The 20,601-nt window shown below is 37.5% G+C and overlaps 1 protein-coding gene across 2 annotated transcripts in view; it reads left to right on the forward strand.

Moving 5' to 3' along the window:
* Positions 1–20,601, forward strand: part of Cog4 (conserved oligomeric Golgi complex subunit 4) — a 182,687-nt gene that overhangs the window by 74,446 nt on the left and 87,640 nt on the right. For both annotated transcript variants that reach the window (XM_090376878.1, XM_090376879.1), the window contains exon 13: positions 96–181. In XM_090376878.1, the coding sequence (XP_090233004.1) occupies positions 96–181 (86 nt within the window). The remainder of the gene's footprint in view (positions 1–95; positions 182–20,601) is intronic.

The raw sequence follows: 20,601 nt of genomic DNA on the forward strand, positions 1-20,601 counted from the left end.
ATCATTTGCATGTTGTACCCTTCAAATTAAATAAATTTCTACCAGAAATGTACCCTGTTTTATTTATTGTACATTTATTGTATTTTCCCTATCAGGCTATTAGTATGGATATAATCGAAGATAGCTCACCAACCTCGAGTATGCTGGATGATGTGTTTTTTATTATTAAGAAATGTGTGAGGTAATTTTTTTTTTATTTCATTGTGATAACTGATAATTCATTGATAATATTTTCTAAAATAAATATACATAAAAAGTTTTGTGTATAGTGAACACTCATATGCATATATCTTAGTGCTGCAACATGGGAACTGATAACTAAGCAGGAAAAAGCAAAATCATGTTAGTTTTCCTAAAAGAAGCATTTCCACGATCATTAAGTTGTAACTGGTAGTCATCAAAAAGGTATTTTACTAATTTCAGGCAGAAGAATAAAAAAAATCGTACATTAAAAGGACACTTTATTCTGTCCTGCTGCGAGCACAAATTTCAGACAATTTGCAATTATTCCTTTATGGCAGAAGGAATACAAATTAACTAAAAATTGCTAGGTACAAGATATTATTGCATAATGATATTAAATTAAATGTAATGGCCTGGGGCAATTCTAGATAATGTAAAATTGTATCTTATGATCAGCCTTTTAAAGTTGCTTCTTGTTGTTTTGGTACAAGATTCTGTGGTTAGAAAGGCAGGATTTGCTGTATAAAACTGTTTAACAATGTTATGAGAAAGAGAGATTATAAAATGGGCATTTTGAACACCAACAATCTATTCATTACTTATAAAGAGAGCTCTTTGGTTGTGATTACTAGTTCTATTATTCCTTTCAAGATTAACCAGTATATACTAGCTATTTCAGTTATTCTCTGAAAATCAGAATTAAAAAAAAACCTGAATAACATCCATTTAGGCAAAATATCTACAGTACATACTGTTTAGAGCCATACCTCACATCTGTCTTCCAGAACTCTCTTGGGCACGTTGTAAGTACGAAGTAGTAATGGATCATATTCTGTAATTGAAAACAACTCTTCCTCTTCCCCTTCAATTCAACATAGCTAAACATTCAGAGGCAGCAGTAAGGTTTACTGTAACCTTGTCTGTTTATTTCGACCACAGTATTTCCTCTGCAGGGCATCCTAAACATTGGAGGAAGATAGAACTTTCTCTTATCCATTCCAGTTCCCGGACTTCTCCATATAGAAGATTAATATTTTTAATCAACTGCTCATAACTCAGTTTTGATGAGTTCACCATATAATCTCACAATCAGCAGTATTTAGGTTTGATTTCCAGCTCATTTGTATTCCTTTCAACATTGAAAAAAGGCCATCGATCCTCCAGAATGTATACTTTATCTGTACTATCAGCAGTATATCAGCTGGTCCTTGAGGTTGTCACAGACATTCTCTCAGATATACCAGACAAGCTGTACTTGCTACCTGGGAGTCTAAAATGCTGATGGAACTGATATTCGGGTGACATTCAAGTCAAGTGGAACCAATTTCGGTGAAGTTCGGACAGTCTGTGACAGCCAAATTCTCTGCTTGCAGCTTCACGATGGTGGGACTGTTAGTAATCCTGGGTATAACTCCATGCACAAGCACACTGTGGGTGACCACCCAGGTGTGAACCAATGTAAGCAGGGGTCAAGGTGTGGCGTCCACACCATATGGAGGAATGCCAGCCCTCTGTGTTACCAGGCAGTACTAGGGGGTAGATGACTCTCATCAACCAGTGCAATACCACCACTTTGCTTATTGGAGGCTTGAAGTGATTGAACCCATGTTTAATCTCCAGAGTTAAGTTCCGGTCAACTCTTCCCCATCTCTTCCATCATGCAGTATGACTGATGACTTTTGAGGCTATGATGAACATCATGGTGAGATCCAATCTGCCTTACATTTCGAGGGTACAGCTCTAAAATGGTGTTTGCAAGCCGTCTGCTAGATAGTACACCAGACCAAACATATTAACTGTTTAGGAGGCTTCTGGATCGGCTAGTGTATAATCTTGCTACCTATACTCTGCCAGATAGTGGCTGGAGGGAGTCAGAGTAGTGTGTATGTGGGGAGGCATTGTTGAGGCCATGTTATGTCAAGGATCTGAATATATTCTTACCATGTGTATGCCATATCCATTTCCAATTTTTCTTATTATTGAATACACCATGAACTGTCAAACTAATAGAGTAAGCTTATCTGTAAAAAGATCTAAACTTCCTAAACACTTCCTAGTTCATTTCACAAATATACGTGGTCTCAAGTGTAATCTCAATGATGTCCATTTCCACTTGCAGTTTGCCAAACCCCATGTATGTTTTCTGACAGAATCTCAGTTATTGGTTGATTCAACTACTGCTTATCTCAGTTGCCAAAATTATTTGCTGTATGATTCCTTTTGCCTCAAAGGTGGTACTTGTGCATATCTCCATTCCAATATTCCCTGTCAGAGACTTCATAATTTGGAATCTCCTCGTCTCAATATTCTCTGCTTTAAATTCTCTCTACCTCATTCTGTCAGATTCATCTGTTGTCTCTACCATTCTCCCAACTCCACTAATCACTTGGAGCTCTTTGACTTCCTCTCTTTGCAACTTGACTTTTTCCAGTCCAACTTTCCTAACAGTGAGGTAATTTTCCTTGGTGATTTTAATGTTCACGACTCCAACTGGCTTCTCTTTTCTAGTCACACTGATCCAGCTGGTCGAGTTGCTGAGGCTTTTGCAATTACTAATTACCTTGCACAGATTGTTCATTTACTTACAAGAATACTGGACAGTCCTAACCATATAGCCAACACGCTTGATCTTGTTCTTATAAACAACCCTTCTAAGTACACAGACGAAGTGAGTAGTCCTTCTGTTGTCACTTCACCCAAGGTTAAAGCTGACCTGCTAGCATCCCATTTTTCTTCCAACTCATGTATTAATGATCTTAGCATTAGTAGAGCATATGATGCAAGAAAGCAAGCTTATGCAGCATCAGCCTTAAAAAAAAAAAAAAAAAAAAAACCACTTCCACTTCACCCCTCCGTTCGTTCGAAATACATGTCCAGCTGAGCCTTAAATTTATTTAGGCTATCAACTTCGACAACAAGGGATGGAAGTCTGTTCCACCAACCAACTACCCACTGGCTAAAGGCAAATTTCCGCACATCTATCCTACATCTGTCTTTCCTCAATTTGAATTTATGCCCTCCCAGGTGATTATTCTGAGCAAGAGGAAGAATCCCATCAGCATTGAGCATGCTCAAACCATTCAAGGCTTTAACACCTCTATCAGATCACCTCGCCGGTGCCTAGTCTACAGACACTGTAATTTGCAAAACTTAAGCCTTTCTTCGTAAGAGCAACCCTTTGTTCCATTCACTAATCTTGTTGCCCTTCTCTGTACTCGTTCCAGCAGCTCTTCAACCTTCTTGAAACGAGGCTTCCAGACCTGTATACAGTACTCAAGGTGTGGCCTGACCATTGCCTTATACAAGGGAATAATCACCTCCTTATCCCTGCTAGAAAAATTCCTGTATATCATTAACAAGACACCATGAGCTACTCTTGCAGCCCATCTGCACTGCTCAGAGAACTTCATATCTGCGTGCACAATTACCTCTAGGTCCTTTTCGTTCTCTACCACTGTCAGTGTAGTACCACAGAGTTGATACGTTGCTCTGGGGTTGCTTATTCCCATATGTAGTACTTTACATTTGTCAATGTTAAACTTCATTTGCCACCTCTCAGCCCATCTGCTCAACCTTTCCAGATCCTGTTGCAGCAGTATAGCATCAGTAGTGTCCTTAACAGCCCTGCCAACATTTGTATTGTCTGCAAACTTGAACATTAAGCTTGATATACCATCATCAATTTTATTTATAAATACAGAAAACAATAATGGACACAACACTGAACCCTGAGGGACTCCACTAATAACATTAGTCCACGATGAGCAGTGTCCATTGATTACCACTCTGTCTTCTCCCCCTCAACCACCCCTTTATCCATTGCAGCAATTTGCCTCCAATGTCACACTGCTCCAATTTGTGCAGCAGTCTTCCATGTGCAACAGTATCAAAAGCCTTTCTAGGATCCAAGTATATAATATCAAAGTTATTCCCTGCATCCAGTTCTTTTGTGACTGCATCATAGTATCCAATCAAATTGGTTAGGCAAGACTTCCCCTTAACAAAACCATGCTGTGTCTGAGCTATAACTGAAGTCTTGTCTAGATGATCCTGCATTGCTTCTTTAACCAGTGCCTCCATTAATTTTCCTGGAACAGAAGTTAAACTCAGAGGTCTGTAATTACTTGTGTCAGCCTTTGATCCTCCTTTGTGAATTGTGGTCACATTTACACATCTCCAGTCTATGGGTACCTCCCCCGAGTCCAAGGAAGCTCTCATAATTATGGCTAAGGGTTTGCTTACTTCCTTTGCTGCCTCCTTTAATATAACTGGATAGATCCCATCCACCCCAATTGCCTTTCTTGTGTTTATCTTCAACAATTTCTCCTCCTCTTTACTCTCAGTTATCACAAGATTATCTGGCTTACTGCCAGAGTTGAATACACCTCTGGCATTCCCCTCGCTGAATAACTCCTCATGTGTGAATGTCGATGCAAAATATTCATTTAGTTTGTTACCTACTGAGCAGGATCATCAACAGTTGAACCATCGATATCAAGTGGACCAATCTGATTCATCCCCTTCCTTCTAGAGTTTACGTAAGTAAAGAACTCTTTGCTGTTTTTCTTTGCATCCCTTGCAAAAGATTTCTCGTAATCTGCCTTCGCCTGCCTAACCTCCTTTGTAACTTTGTTACAGATCAACTTATATCTATCATAGGCTTCTGTGTCACGTGTTAATTTATATAATGAATCAACCGCACGGTCTGAACACTACGGTTCTGACAATGGGGAAGATGTCCCACATGTCTTGCAAAATTGATATCGCCTTCCCCAAGAATTATTAGCGAGTTGGACTAGGAGAGTTGGAAAAGAAGCTTCCTATATCTAAAATAAAGGTAATCCCTGTTGATTCATAATTTAATAATAGAATATAGGAATTATTGAGCACTTAATAGCTCTCTATTATCAAATCTGTTAATTTATATGTATCCCATGCATTTTTCTTCTCTGCCATATGTCTCATTAGTTCATCTGACATTCATTTAGGCCTAAACCTTGAACAATATTTCTTAGTTGGTGTGTTAAGCCTAGTAGCTTCCAAGATAGGTTCTTTGAATGCTTCCTATTTTGCATTTGCTGTTGGTAACATCATCAGTTGGTCCCACTGTATAGAATTTAAATACTGTCTCAGACCATCGTAGTCGCCTTTACAAAAGCAATAACCCTTCCCTTTATCCCTGATGGTAGTTAGCTCTTTGAGTAAATCCCACTTCGGCACACTGTGATCCCTGCCACCTAGTGGTTCCTTTATCTGCAGATTCTTAATGCATGAAGAATCACTACTGATAATCAAATCAAGAGTATTACTCCCTCTAGTTGCCTCCTGAACATGCTGATGTAGAAAACAATCATCCAATAAATCCACAAAAGCCTTGCTAATATGTGACCAACCCACAAATTCCAGTCAATATCTGGGAAATTAAAATCCCCCATTATAAGACTCTCTGATTTATTGGCCCACTCTATTTCCCTGTACAGTTTCTTATTATACTCATCAGAGTCATTAGGCCTATAGCACACTCCTACTCTCAATTTTGATCTCCCAATGCTTATGTCACACCAAACTGACTTGACACTGCACTGTCCAGCAATGTCGACTGGCTTCACTTCCTTGGATTTTATGTGTTTCTTAACCAATATCATAACCCCTCCTACCTTCCTATCCTGTCTATCCTTCCTGTACACATTGTACTCCCCAAATTCCAGTTCTCTATTCCTTATATATGTGTGTGACACCATGTCTCTGATATCCCAACAATATCCGCCTTTGATGCTTTGTGCAATACCTCAAATTCATCAAATTTATTTACCAAACTCCTAGCATTGGTGTACATGCAAGTATACATGCACCTGTTCCTATTCTTAGCTACCCTAACACAACCCATATGTTTACTTGTACCGCAATGACTCCCAGCAGTCTCTGAAATATCCTGCATCTTGTTTTCCAGGCTTCTGCTCATTCCAATAGAAGCAGTGCAAGGATCACTATCACCTCTGCCAGTGCTACTGTTAATCTATTAGTACTTGTATCCCCCCCAAGCTAGCAGTTTTCCGACCCACCTAACACTGCCTCGATAGCATCAGCAAATATTCTTGCACCCTTTCTATTTAAGTGTATCCCATCCCTGTAGAAGCAGTCTCTCCTGTTAATAAATACAGACCAGGCTGAAAAAAATTCTACCCCTTGAGCCTTGCATAATATTTCCAGAGCCGAATTGATCGACAAGGCTCTCATCATATTCTCCCTCCTATCTTGTCTCGGCAGAATTGCAGACACTTTCAAATTCAACCCTAATTCACGGCTTTTTTTTCAACAGCGACCTGTACTTGTTAAATAATTCTGCCGGTCTCCTACTCTTAATATCATTAGTGCCAACGTGTACAACTATATCACCTTTTGTGCCCTTAAAAGATGATATCCACTCTACAACGTCATCAACCTTTGCCCCTGGCAGACATACCCTGGTCCTGTTCCACCTATCCTTTTTACAAAGCATGTTCCCCGTTTCCCTGACAATAGAGTCACCATAGGTGTTTTACCATCTTGGTAAAACACCTCTCACCATTTCCAACATGCTACATTCAATGCCTCCTGTGGTCTTCCGTCAGAAGGAGTTTGACGAATCTTGATGCTAAGAAAGCTTCAGGTCCTGATGGTATTTCTCCTCTTGTTCTCAAAACCTGTGCTCCTAAACTTACTTCTGTTCTTTGTGCCTTTTTTCACTTTCTTATTCCAAAGGTGTTTTCCTTCTGCTTGGAAATTTGCTCATATCCAGCCAGTTCCTAAAAAGGGTGACAAATCCCTCCCATCCAATTATTGTCCCATTGCAATTACTTCTACTCTTTCTAAAGTAATGAAGAAATCAATTAACCACCAACTCTTAAACTATCTAGAAACCTTCTGTCTGATCAATGATCGTCTTTATGGATTCCGTCAGTGTCGATCCACTGGTGATATTCTGGCTTATGTTACCCATTTATGGACAAATTCAATGGAAAAGTTTGGTGAAACACAAGCAGTTACTCTTGACATCTCAAAGGCTTTTGATCGTGTTTGGCCTAAAGTCTTATAAAGAAGCTTCCATCTTATGGTTTGCCAACTGTTTTTTGTAATTGGTTATCCAGTTTTCTCTCTGATCGCTCACTGAGGGTGATGGTAGATGACTCTCTGTCTTCTAACTTCTCCACTAATTCTTTTGTCCTCCAAGGTTCAGTTCTTTCCCCCACTCTTTTCCTCTTGTATATTAAAGACCTTCTTCCATTGACTTGAAATCCTATCCTTTCTTGTGAAACATGTGGCAAGGTATTTACACAGTCAAGTCATCTGATAGAACACCTGTTAGTTCACACTCAGGAGAAATCATTTTCTTGTGAAATTGTGCCCCCTTCCAAGGGGAGAAGAATATCTGTTCATTATAGAAGAGAATAACTCAGGGATTTTTTTTTTGCTGGTGCAGCATAAGTTTTAGGCTTCCTTGCACCATACGGCTAATAATAATAATAAAAATAATAATAATATCCATAGTTGTGCTGATGATAGCACATTGCATTCCACTTTCCATTTTGAGAAACCTTGCCCTGCTTAGTCAGCTTCAACTTCTCGAATATCTGCTACAATTTCTTAAATGTCGATCTCCAGATAATTCTCCAGTTGGGCAAAGACAACTTAGTTGATTTCCATCCTTCTAAAAGTCTTGTCCTTCCTTCCTTCAGTCTTGTCTTATATCTTGCAAAAAGGATTCTTCTACTCCTATGCTTATCTTTGGTGACACTCCGATTTCTAGGCAAAATGATATATCTTTGGGATTACCCTGACTTCTAATCTCTCTTGGCACAAGCACATTACAAATATTGTAATTTGTAATGTACTTGTGCCATCTAAAAATCCTCTGCATCTAAATAACTTGTATTTCTTTTTCACTCTCGGCATTACTTTTCTTCCAAACAGCTGTTCACTCTGTACAAATCGCAAATCTGCCCTGCCATGGAATATTGTTCCCACATCTGGGGCAGTGCCCCCAAAACCTCTTGCATTCCATTCAGAACAGGGCAGTTAGGTTAATTAATGACTCCTCTTTAACAGAGTCTCTTCACTCGCTGTCTCATAGACATACTGTTTCTGCTGCATGCCTTTTCTACAAATTCTTCTGAATTGGCTTCTATAATTCCCGCTCTCTCTTTCAAAACATTCTGAACACGTGCCGCCACCAGCCAACATCCATTTACTGTCCAACTTCAAATTCACAGAACGAACTTTTTCATCTTCCTCGTTTATTCATTCAACTGCTGTTTTCTGGAACAACCTCTGCAGAAGTTTTAGTCTAATGTCAACAAATATCTTCTTTCGTCTTCTCAGCCTCCAACCCAAGCACGGTACTAAGTACTATAGGTTCTAATACCTCTTGTGTTTGGGGTTTTCATTAAAAAAAAAAAAAAAAGTAGTATAGAATTGCATTGCAGAAGTACTAAAGACTAAAAATAGTAAATTGGAAATCATAATAGGAGGCTCCAACTACAGCTTTAAACAAAATTATCAAACACAACCTAGAAATAAGAAAATCAAAACTCTCACATAGACCTATAGCACTCACAGTCCATTTTAGTAAGGGGTCGTGTCCTCTTCATAAGTTTTTTTAAATGGTGGTACTAGTGAAGTACAACCAGGGCAGCATTGCATGTCTATTGGTAAGAGAGCTTTACTAAGAAAGCCCAAATCTTTCATTTGTAGCACCATGTTCACATTTGCTTCCTACTGGTGACATCTGCTTTTATTATATCTAACAAAGTAAGTCTGCAACAGTCCAGAATTGGATCAAGATGCAATGTGTAGAACAAGTTACAAGTGGGAAAATATGAAAGAGCTACAACCTTTGTTTTGCAATCATTCGTAACTGGAATTATATAGGTTGAAGCAAAAGTATATGAGAACCAGCTGTACCATCTTAATTATATGCCTTTTGAAAACAGGTTTATAAAAAGTTCCTGGACACATTTTTGTCTAATTAAGTTATATTAGAATAATGTTTGTGTCCAATTTTTTCGAGTTGTGATGTCATCACAAGATTTTTGAAAGGTAACAGAATTTAATACATTCTGTATTAAACAATTTGTTTCCAAATTGTTTAATACAGAATGTTTCTTTCATTATGGTAGTGAAATCACTGGTTCTTTTTCAATGTGGTAACGTTTGGAAACGAAAAAAATTTTCAAAATACAGATGGTTATCACACTAAGAACAAATTATGATGCTTCTTTGTTAATTCTGGATTGTCACATCCTGAAATTATTTTGAAGTTCATTTCTAACACATTTTAAAAATAAATCATCTCTACTTGGGGCAAATAACCAGAGTTTTATGTGAATATCAAAGCATCTGACAGTATTTGGGAGAGCTTATCTGGTTGTAAGTAGTAGTAGTAGAAGCATATGATGCAAGAAAGCAAGCTTATTTAGCATCAGCCAAAAAAAAAAAAAAAAAAAAATCCACACATCCATTCCCTCTAAAAGTTTGTCCATTTTCTCCTTGAATTTATTTAAGCTGTCAATTTTCACAACGACAGGCGGAAGCTTGTTCCAGCAGCCAACTACCCACTGGCTAAAAGCAAATTTTCTCACATCTGTTCTATACCCATCTTTCCTCAATTTGAATTTATGCCCATTCAAGGCCTTACATACCTCACTCAGATCACCTCATAGGTGCCTAGTCTCCAGGCATTGCAATTTGCAGAACTTAAGCTTTTTTTGGTAAGAGGACCCCTTCATTCCCCTCACCAATCTTGTTGCCCTTCTTTGTACTCACTCAAGCAACTCTACATCCTTCATAAAATGAGGCCTCCAGACCTGTATGCATTACTCAAGGTGTGGCTTGACCATTGCCTTATACAATGGTATAATCACCTCCTTTTCCCCTACTAGCAAAATTCCTGTATATTATTGACAGTGCCCCATGACCTGCTCTGGCAGCCTGTCTGCACTGCTCCGAAAACTTCATATCTGACTGCACAATTACTCCCAGGTCTTTTTAATTTTCTACCACACAGTTGGTACATTCCTCTGGAGTTACTTCTATCCATATGCAGTACTTTGCATTTGTCAACATTAAACTTCAGTTGCCACTTCTCAGCCCATCTGCCCAAATTTCCTAGATCCTGTTGCAGTAGCACACTGCCATTACTGTCATTAACAACCCTGCCAACCTTTGTATCATCTGCAAACTTCGACATTTAGCCTGATATACCTTCGTCAATATCATTGATAAATATACAAAACAACAGCCGTCCCAATACCGAACCCTCTGGAACTCTACAAATAACATTAGTCCATGAAGAGCAGCTTCCATTGATTACCACCTTCTGTCTTCTACCACTCAACCACCCTTTTATCCATTGTATCAACTTACCCTTAATACCATTCTGCTCCAATTTGTACAGTAGTCTTCCATGCACAACAGTGTCAAAAGCTTTCCTGAAATCCAAGTATATGATATCAAAATTATTTTTTGCATCCAGTTCCTTTGTAACCACATCATAAAGTGATGTCATCAGTTATTTTTAAACAAATAAGCACAAGGAAAACATGTAGTGCATAGAAAGAAATGTAGCATTTTTGAGTAAAGATATTGTCATATTTGATGAATGTTTATTTGTATCATTTATAATAGAACATAATCTTTCACTGAGTTTTGCAATCATCTAGTTTCATTGTTCAGAAATATCTTTGTGGATAATGAAATAGCAAAAAAGATATAGTTGTGGTAGAACAAAAATAAATGGCAGGCATGTATAGATAGGGAAACAAGAAGTAGTGATGCCCTCTGAAAAATGTGCTATTTTTGATTGCTACAGATGGCAATAATCAAAAGGGTTCCAAGCTATATCTCTTTGTGGTCAACTTTCTCAATAAAAAAAAATCAAACACAAAATTGAAAGCAGCATGCTCTCACTTTTAACATTGGAAGATTACTCTACAAGATACAATACACTTGTCTTTTTGAACAACCTAAAAGCATCTGTGATCCTTTTAAAAAACTGGCTGCGTTTAGTGTTGATAATGTGCTAATTATGGCAGGCTTAAAAACAGAAATAGCAAAGGTATTAAAAGAGGAGGCCAAGCATTTGGTTGTAGTAGCTGTTCTTGTCATCTCATTAATTTGTGTAGAAAGGAAGGCTGTGTACCTTCCAGAAAAAATAGATGAATATTTGGTGAACATATATTACTATCTATAGATGAATATTTGGTGAACATATATTACTATCTATAGATGAATATTTGGTGAACATATACAGTCCATTCCGGTTATTTGGGACACTAGTGCATTTTGGCCCGATTAAGCGGCTGCCCCAATCATCCGAAGTTTCACGTAAATAGTTAAACATACAAAGACCCCCCCCTTTACAATTAGTTCATTGTACAATCAAATCACGTTACGACGAACTCACCATAGTAAAGTACCGTTCACTATACGATATGTAGTAAGCACCGGTCATTGTGATCACGTTTGTGAATTGAATTTTAATTGTATTAAACAGCAATTCTAATTAGAGAAAATAGAAGGAATATTATCCACAGGCTATAAAAGTAAAGATATATTAAGCACAAATTTATCCTTTATTACCTTACCAATTAAAAAATTAAATGATACGTGAAAATCGGAAGAATATATGTGATAATCGTAATAATTAATACGTACTGTAATATGTACTTGTTATGACGAACTGAAGGCGAAAAATGAAGAGCAAGATAAACACTGACTAGGAGAAAATTGAGTATACTGAGTTATGCAAAGCCATTAGAAAGAGACTCAGAGAGCACGTAAGAAGATTTAACACAAGAAAAGTATAACAAGCATTAAGGGAAAACAAAAGATTTAAATCAGCTGCCATGAGCAGTAATACAGAAAGACAAATGATACTGAAACTGAAGAATAGCGATGGTGTACTTATAAACAGCAGAGAAGGCATAATTCAAATAACAGACGACTACTATAGAGAATTATACAAGGAGCGAGGGAATGATGCCAGCAGTGGGGAAGATGGATCGCAAATTAGCAACACATACGACATACCCGATATTCTTCCTGATGAGGTAGAACATGCATTGAAGAAAATGAAGAATCAGAAAGCACTGGGGGAAGATGAAGTTACTGTAGAGTTGTTAAAATTGGGAGGAAGAGACATAACACAAAAACTGGCAAGGCTCTTCACAAAGTGCATTAGAAAAGGTGTGAAGCCTAAGCAGTGGAATAATGCAATCATAGTTTTACTGCATAAGAAAGGAGATAAATCAGAAATTGGAAATTATAGACCAATTAGCTTGTTATCCCACATCTACAAGTTGTTCACAAGATTCATTACTATCACATTAGAAAGAATACTTGATAAGAATCAACCGAAAGAGCAAGCTGGCTTTAAGACAGGATTCTCAACTATGGATCACCTTCACGTAATATCACAGCTAATGGAGAAAGCAAATGAATATAAAACACCATTATGCCTCACATTTGTGGATTATGAAAAGGCATTTGACTCCATACAGCATAAGGCAATGTTTCGGGCACTGGAAAGACAAGGCATTGATACCCCACATATTATGATTTTGAAGAAAATATATGAGAATGCTACCTCCTTTATTAGACTAGACAAAGACAGTAGGAAATTTAAAATCGAGAAAGGAGTTCGACAAGGAGACACAATATCTCCGAAGCTGTTTACTGCTGCCCTTGAGGAAGCTTTCAGAAGATTAGACTGGTCGCAGAAAGGAGTCAATGTGAATGGAGAGTACCTAAACCATTTACGATTTGCAGATGACATTGTGGTCATAAGCCACGATCCCAAAGAATTAGAGGAAAATCTTAATCAGTTATGCACAGTTAGTAAGGATTTTGGACTAAAGATGAATATGGCTAAAACAAAAGTAATAATGAACAAGTATGCCACAGAAAGGGACATAATGATTGAAGGAGCAGTAATTGAAAAGGTGGAGTCATATACTTATCTGGGACAAGTTATTAGCTGTAATAATAATAAATGACTGGAAGTCAAGAGAAGAATAAATTTTGGATGGATAGCATTCAGGAAATATAGTCACATACTGAAGAGCAATATCCCAGTTTGTCTGAAACGTAAAATAATGAACCAATGTATACTCCCCACCATGACTTATGGAAGTGAAACTTGGGCACTCACCAAAAGAATGGAAGAGAAGCTGAGAACTACACAGCTAAGAATGGAACGAATTATATTGGGAATCAGATTATTAGATAAGAAGAGAAACACATGGATTAGGCAGCGAACTCAAGTAAAGGACATTCTTATCAAAACTAAAGAACTAAAATGGTCTTGGGCAGGACACATAGCTCGAAGACATGATGACACATGTCTTCGAAAATAACAGAATGGTATCCAAGAGGAGCTAGAAGAAGACAAAGGTGGAGATGGATAGATGAAATTCATGAGTTTGTGGGTAGTAAATGGATGGCCAGTGTTCAAAACAGAAGGAACTGGAAAGTTGCTTGAGAGTCCTTCATCCTGCAGTGGATTGAAAATAGCTGATGATGATGATGTAGTAGTAGTAATATGTACATACGAACTAGTAGACATTTCTGTTCACTGACATTTTTGGGTGGGGGTTAAAATTTAAAACAGTAAAAAGATAAGCAATCAACAACAAAGAACACAGCACACACAAATTGCGAGTAACATGATATGCGCAAGTGAGAACTGAATAGCAAGTTACGAATCTTTAAAAATAGGAATGAAGAGATCTGAAAATTAATTTTTTTATATGATTGAAGATTCCATGGAAGTGTAAACACATTTCACCATAATAACCCACAGAATTCCAGCTGTCGGTATCATCGCAAATTCAGTAAGATTGAGTTTACTGCCCGTTTATGATACATTTCACTATCAGAAAAACCCAATAAACAGGTGACTGGTAATTGTTTTTATTATTTTATGGTTGTGACCTCCAGAATTTCGACCGAACCACGTGGTACCGGCAGAGACAACCGTAGGGTAATCTCTAGTGCTGCGGTCTCCTGTCCCGATTAAACGGCATGCTGTCCCAATTAAGCGAAGTAAACCCTGGCTATTTTCTCGATTGGTTTCTGTTTTTTAAGATTTGCCCCAAATAAACGGCTGCTCCGATTAACCGGTGGCCCAAATAACTGGAATCCACTGTATTACTATCTAGAAATAACTACTAAACAAACAGTAGATTTGGAGTCACTGGTTAAAGAAGTATTGCAGGATTATCTAGACAAGACTGCAGTTATAGTTCAGACACAGGGTTTGTAAAGGGGAAATCTTGTCTGACCAATTTGATTGGATACCACGATGTGGTCACAAAGGAACTATGTGCAAAAAATAATTTTTATATTGTATACTTGGATTTCTGGAAAGCTTTTGATACTATTTCACATAAAAGACTGCTATAACAATGACCAAACCTAGTAGCTTCTATGATTATTTCCCTGAATACTTTCCATTTAGAATATGCTGTCCATAACATCATTAGTTGGTCCCACTGTACAGAATTTTGAAACCTGTCTGAGATCACTGTAATCTTCTTTATGAAAGCAATAACCCTTCCCTTTACCCCTAATGGTAGTTACCTCTTTGAGTAAATCCCACTTCAGCACACTGTGATCACTGCCACCTAGTGGTTCTTCTCTCTGCATATTCTTAATGCATGAAGCATCACTGCTGATAATCAGATCAAGAATATTGCTCTCTCTTTTTGCCTCTCTAACATGCTGCTGTAGAAAACAGTCATCCAATAAATCCACAAAAGTCTTACTACTGAAAAGTTAAAATCCTCCCTTATCAGACATTCTGATTTAATGGCCCACTTGGGCGCCTCCGTAGCCAGGTGGGAAGGAACAGCAGTGCGTAGCACACGCTTCTTGATTAGACCGGGGTTTGAGCCCATCACCACCAAATACGGAGGATGCAGAAAGGTCAGGGAATGACCACCGCATATTACCAGAGCAATATGGCCTTAGTTGCTAATGCTTCTAAGAAACCAAATAACAAACAAACAAATGGCCCACTCAATTTGTCTATAGTAAATAGACAAATTTACTTTATAGATTTCTATGAGGTAAACAAACTGCACCAGAAATAATTTCTGTGGAGTGAACAAATTGCAGCATAAATGATTCCTAGAATTTAGTCTCCATCATCCCTTTCCCATAGCCAAAGATAAAAAAATGCATGCTATTTCTAGAATTGAATATGAAACCAGAAGAAAAGAGTGTTAAAAGTGTTGGTGTTATAATGGGAGTTTACTGTATATGTTACACTGATGCTACCTTGTCTAAAGGAAAAGCTCCATACTCTTCCAGACATGGCATCCTTAATTCAAATCTTGATCCAAATAACTGGATGGACCACATTTAAAGATTCAAAGCCAATTCCCCTTCTGCAGAACTACCTCTCCAACACTGAGTTTGCTGATGCTCCATCATTTCTATCACCAGACAGCAACTGATAATTGCTATAAACTCCCATCCATCTAGTATGGCAGGCTGAGATAAGATACATCATTTCATATAAGTCCTTAGCCCCTACATCCTAGATGCATTGCTCTCAGTTCTCCCCACATGAGTACTGCCTGCCAAATGGAATGAATACTCTGTGATTCCACTGCCTAAAGTTCAAGTGCCAGATTTCAGACCAATCTCAACTTCTTCCACCCTCTTCAAACTCCTAGAAAAGGTGCTCCTTCCAGCATAACAGCTCATGCCACAGAAACCGAAACATTTCCATTTCACAGTCACAAATATCAACCATAACAAACCTCATGGCGACACAGAGATCCATCCTTCAGGCCTTTGAAACTAAATCTGAGTTAACTATTATGTACACCGATATTGAAGCTGCCTTTGACAGCTCTTCTCAGTCTTTTGCAATCCTTCTTCAGGATTAATGGCGATCAACTAACTTTCTTTACTACTTTATTGAGGAATTGAAGTGTCCATCTCACAATGAAGAAGTCCCACTTTACCGGGAAAATCGCTACAGGAGTCCCACAAGGTGGTGTCCTTTCTGGACTCCTTTTCTCATCCATTCTTATTCCATTTATGTATCCTCGTGACGATGCTTTCATATAAGCCGATAATATAAAGTTTCTTACTTTAATCCCACTGTCTCCAAACCCAAAGGCAATTGCATCTTCAATCACAGAGAGTTTGACCTCTCTTTCAACTTACTTGTAGACTTTTGATTAAACCTTAACCCTTCTAAATCTGCAATAATGATTTATTTACTCAGACAGCGACCAATAGTAATTCAACCATCAGTTTATGGCACTCTCGTCCCAGTGGTTACCCCTTAAGGACCTCGGTGTCTATTTTGATCGGAAGCTGAGATTTGATGTGTAAACAGAATACCTCTGCAAGCAATTTATCACCTTACATTGGAGAGTGAAACAACACTTATTTCATTCCAACGATGCTGCAACCACTACTAGATATCTTCAAACCACTGTTTATCCAATTATATTATACACTGCTGAAATTTGGGCATTTGCTTTGGCTTCACTTCAAAAACTGATGTTCACACGTGACTACTGGACCCTGAAATGGGCCGCAAATAAGCATTGCCAACCCCCTCAATTGAGAACTACTGACATTGCTGAGCAGCTAAATGTACCCAGACTCCCAAGGTTAATTGACATCAGGCATTTAACTATGGTAAAAACGTTCACAGGAGTGATAAACTCCCTGAACAGCTGGGATTTCTGTCAGTGGCACAACCCATGCTTGAAGTCTGGCCCCACACCAGTCTTCAAATACAACCATCTGAACTTTGTAATTGTCTTCTACCTACCCAGGCACTTTCCTAAAATACATGCACTGCTGTGTCTTGGAATTAACCTGCAGAAAATGACTGCTGATTACAAATACCGTTGCATTCTCCTGTAGTGGAGGGAATCTTTTCAACCAGAATAACTCCTTCTAAATCTTGTGGCTTAAACTGTGCCAGATTACTGAACATTGACACCAGCCATCCACCTCTCCAATCCCTGCCACGTTGTGTTTCTCATCTGTATTCATTTGATCAAAATCCATAGTTTGATTTTGATTCAGCTTCCCTGCCATTGTTTTTAATTGTCCTTGATTTGGGCTATGATGTTTATATTTTTTTCTCTTTATATTTTCCTGTTTATTATAATTTCATTTTTATATGCTTTTGTAATTTTTGTGTAACGTATAATTTCCTATTTAACTTTTCCTTTTCTCAATTTTTAATCACATCATTTTCTGCCTTAATGTAAAACTCTTGGCCACGTTTCCTTGATGAGTATTATTGTTCATAGTACTTGTACCATACATAGCAGCAGTAAATAAATTTAATTAATGTGAAGTCATTGACATTGTTATGTTGTTTTTGGAGATTTAATTTTGATATAAAGGTCTGTCTTTCTCGGGAACAGGCTTTTGGTGATAAACTTACATCATCCATCTGCCCAGACCATCAGTTGACTAGAATAGACTTTCCGTGCAGTTCTGGCTGCAGAACATGCTGCATCCAAAGGATAACACTGTTGGTAGATATTTTACCATTAGAGCTACATTTGCACCATATAATTGCAGGAGTATTCTGTCTGGCACTTTGCACTACACATTTTTCAAATTTTCCACCTGAGTCTTGAAAGAAAGTTGTACATTTTCTTCATCTGAAATCCATTTAGATTAAACTAAATGGATGCCAAATGAATCTCCTAAAGTTTCTTCTCAATAAATATTAACAACTGAATTGTGTATGAATGTGTAATAGAAGCCATTGACTTCACTGCTGCTTCAGTTGTTGCTCATAATTTAGTGACAAGGTCTACCTGAAATTGAGTTAATATTTAAAAGGACTGTGATTTGCATCAAAAACAGGGAATTGTGATATCAGCCTTCTCATTCTATCTACTTGCCTTCTCAAAAAAAATTGATAACTTTCCATGATATTACTAGTACCATCATGCCTTTCATTCATTTGAATATTTTTATAAATGTGTGGCCTGCTTTAAAATTTTGCAAACCTTCACTCCTAGCAGTTCCTTTAGCCCATTTCCTCAGTTGCCAGTAACATAGGAACATGCTATTTTCCCTTGCCTTTTTGAATTTGATAAAAAAAAAAAAAAAATGTCCTTGTTTATACTCCAGCATGACTGCCACATCAGTGGAGTTTACAATCAATCAATACAAATGTTAATTGTATTTAGCAGTCATGAGCTTGAACTCCAGTCCGCTCAAAGAGCATGTGTTACCACACTCACTCACACTCCTGACCACTCGGCTATGTCAGGCCTAAATAAACATATTTTTGATGTATCTGGCTGTCTGATTTGCCTCCTCTTTTCCATGAAGACAACAATCTAACACACCTTGTTGAGGGTGATCTTTTACTTTTTTGCATTCACAACTGTTGTCATCTCCTCCATTATGCATACACCTTGAAACTATATACCAAATGGATGCCAAATGAAGCTCCTAAAGTTTCTTCTCAATAAATATCAACAACTGAATATATACGAGGACCATAGAAAAAATAAAGACCTAATGCATACCCCAACCTTAGAAACAAGTGGTGGTTGCCACTATGGCTGAGACTTATTATGCATAGTGTTAGCTAATACACACGTTAAGCTGATTTAGTTACTCTGAGTACATTGTGTTGCTCAAGTACAAGTTAATACTGAGCATGCTTTTCAAAATTCCTGCTAAGTGTGAGATCAATTTTGATATCAGATTTTTTAACCCTATGAATGTTTGGCACTTAGTAGAGACTTATGGGGAAAATTCTGTCTGTCATTAGAATGTAGTAAAATGGTGTCATGCATTTGATGAAGGAGGTATTCATGATGAAAAAAGGAGTGGAAAACCATCTGCTATAGATGACAGTCTCAATCCAGAGAGTTGATGAAAGAATTTGAGAGGACAAGAGACAAACATTTTGAAATACTGCAAATTGTATACTGAAAATATTAACCAATGCTCACACAGTGAAACGAGAGGCAAGCATATTAATGTTTCTGCAGTATTACACAGAAGAGGGGGGTAAGTCTTTGTTAGACAGAATAGTGACTGGTGGTGAGACCTGGGATGACCATTCCCCCACAAGAGAGAGAGAGAGAGAGAGAGAGAGAGAGAGAGAGAGAGAGAGCGCAAATCACTGTAGTGGAAGCATATGAGCTTACTTTGAATTTCATTATGCTTAATCTATGAAGCATAATCTTCATAAGCTTCATATGAAGATTATGCTTATGAAGCATAATCTTCATTATGCTTCATAAGCATAATGATTAAGCATGATCATTATGCTTATGAAGATTAAGCATGATCATTATGCTTATGAAGATTAAGCATGATCATTATGCTTATGAAGATTAAGCATGATCATTATGCTTATGAAGATTAAGCATGATCATTATGCTTATGAAGATTAAGCATGATCATTATGCTTAATCTTCATTAAGCATAATGATGCTTCATTAAGCATCATTATGCTTTATGAATGCAGCACATTGCATTGCTGTAATTGTTTTATCTAATGAAAACTATTTTTTTACATTTTATACATTTTTTGTGCATTGAAGATAAACTGACTTCTTTTGAAAACAAAGAATTTCAAACACCTTTGGTGTGGGAAATTACAGCTACTATTTCTGGGACAGAAAAAGTTTTGTTAGTTGAAAGGGTGCAAAGACGCCTGGTGAGATCGGCAAAAAGGCGTCCTTATGAAGAAAGACTTTGAATGTGTGGGTTGCAGAGTTTGGAAACTAGACACCTTAGAGGAGATTTGATTGAGGTGTTTAAGGCTCTGAGAGGCATCAGTAAAATGAATGAGGATGAAATTTTCAAGATTATAAATGATGCTAGAACTAGGGGATATAAATTCAAGTTATGGGGGGAGATGTTTAGATTGGACTGCAGGAAGTTTTATTTTAGCCAACGAGTTATAAATTACTGGAATAAGTTGCCTACATGGGTGGTAGAGGCTGAGAGTTTGGGGAAATTCAAAGGTCATCTGGATAGTTCCTTTGGGTGAGGGAAACGGATAGGATGATAGGTTTAATTTCCTTTTCTTTTATTAATTATTAGTTTTTTTTTTAATCATTGTTTTATTCGGGTTTTTTTTTTTTTTTTTTTTTTTTTTTTTTGGTACATCATAAGCCATAAGCTTTCTTGCATCATGCGGCCATTACTAATACTAATTATTTATACTCTAATTCAAAGACTTTCCGAAACAGTGGAAAATCAAGAAGACAGTATTGAGATTGAAATTACTAACTCCACCTCTGCATCTTCATATATGCATAATCAAACTAAAGAAGCTGAAGATGAACTGGAACTGCTTTCAATGAAATTAAAACTAGAGTTTGCCATCGATAAAAAGATTACAGGCCCTACAAAAAAACA

Source organism: Mastigoproctus giganteus, chromosome 7 (assembly GCF_048544385.1).
Source record: "Mastigoproctus giganteus isolate SK-2022 chromosome 7, ASM4854438v1, whole genome shotgun sequence".
NCBI classification, from domain to species: domain Eukaryota; kingdom Metazoa; phylum Arthropoda; class Arachnida; order Uropygi; family Thelyphonidae; genus Mastigoproctus; species Mastigoproctus giganteus.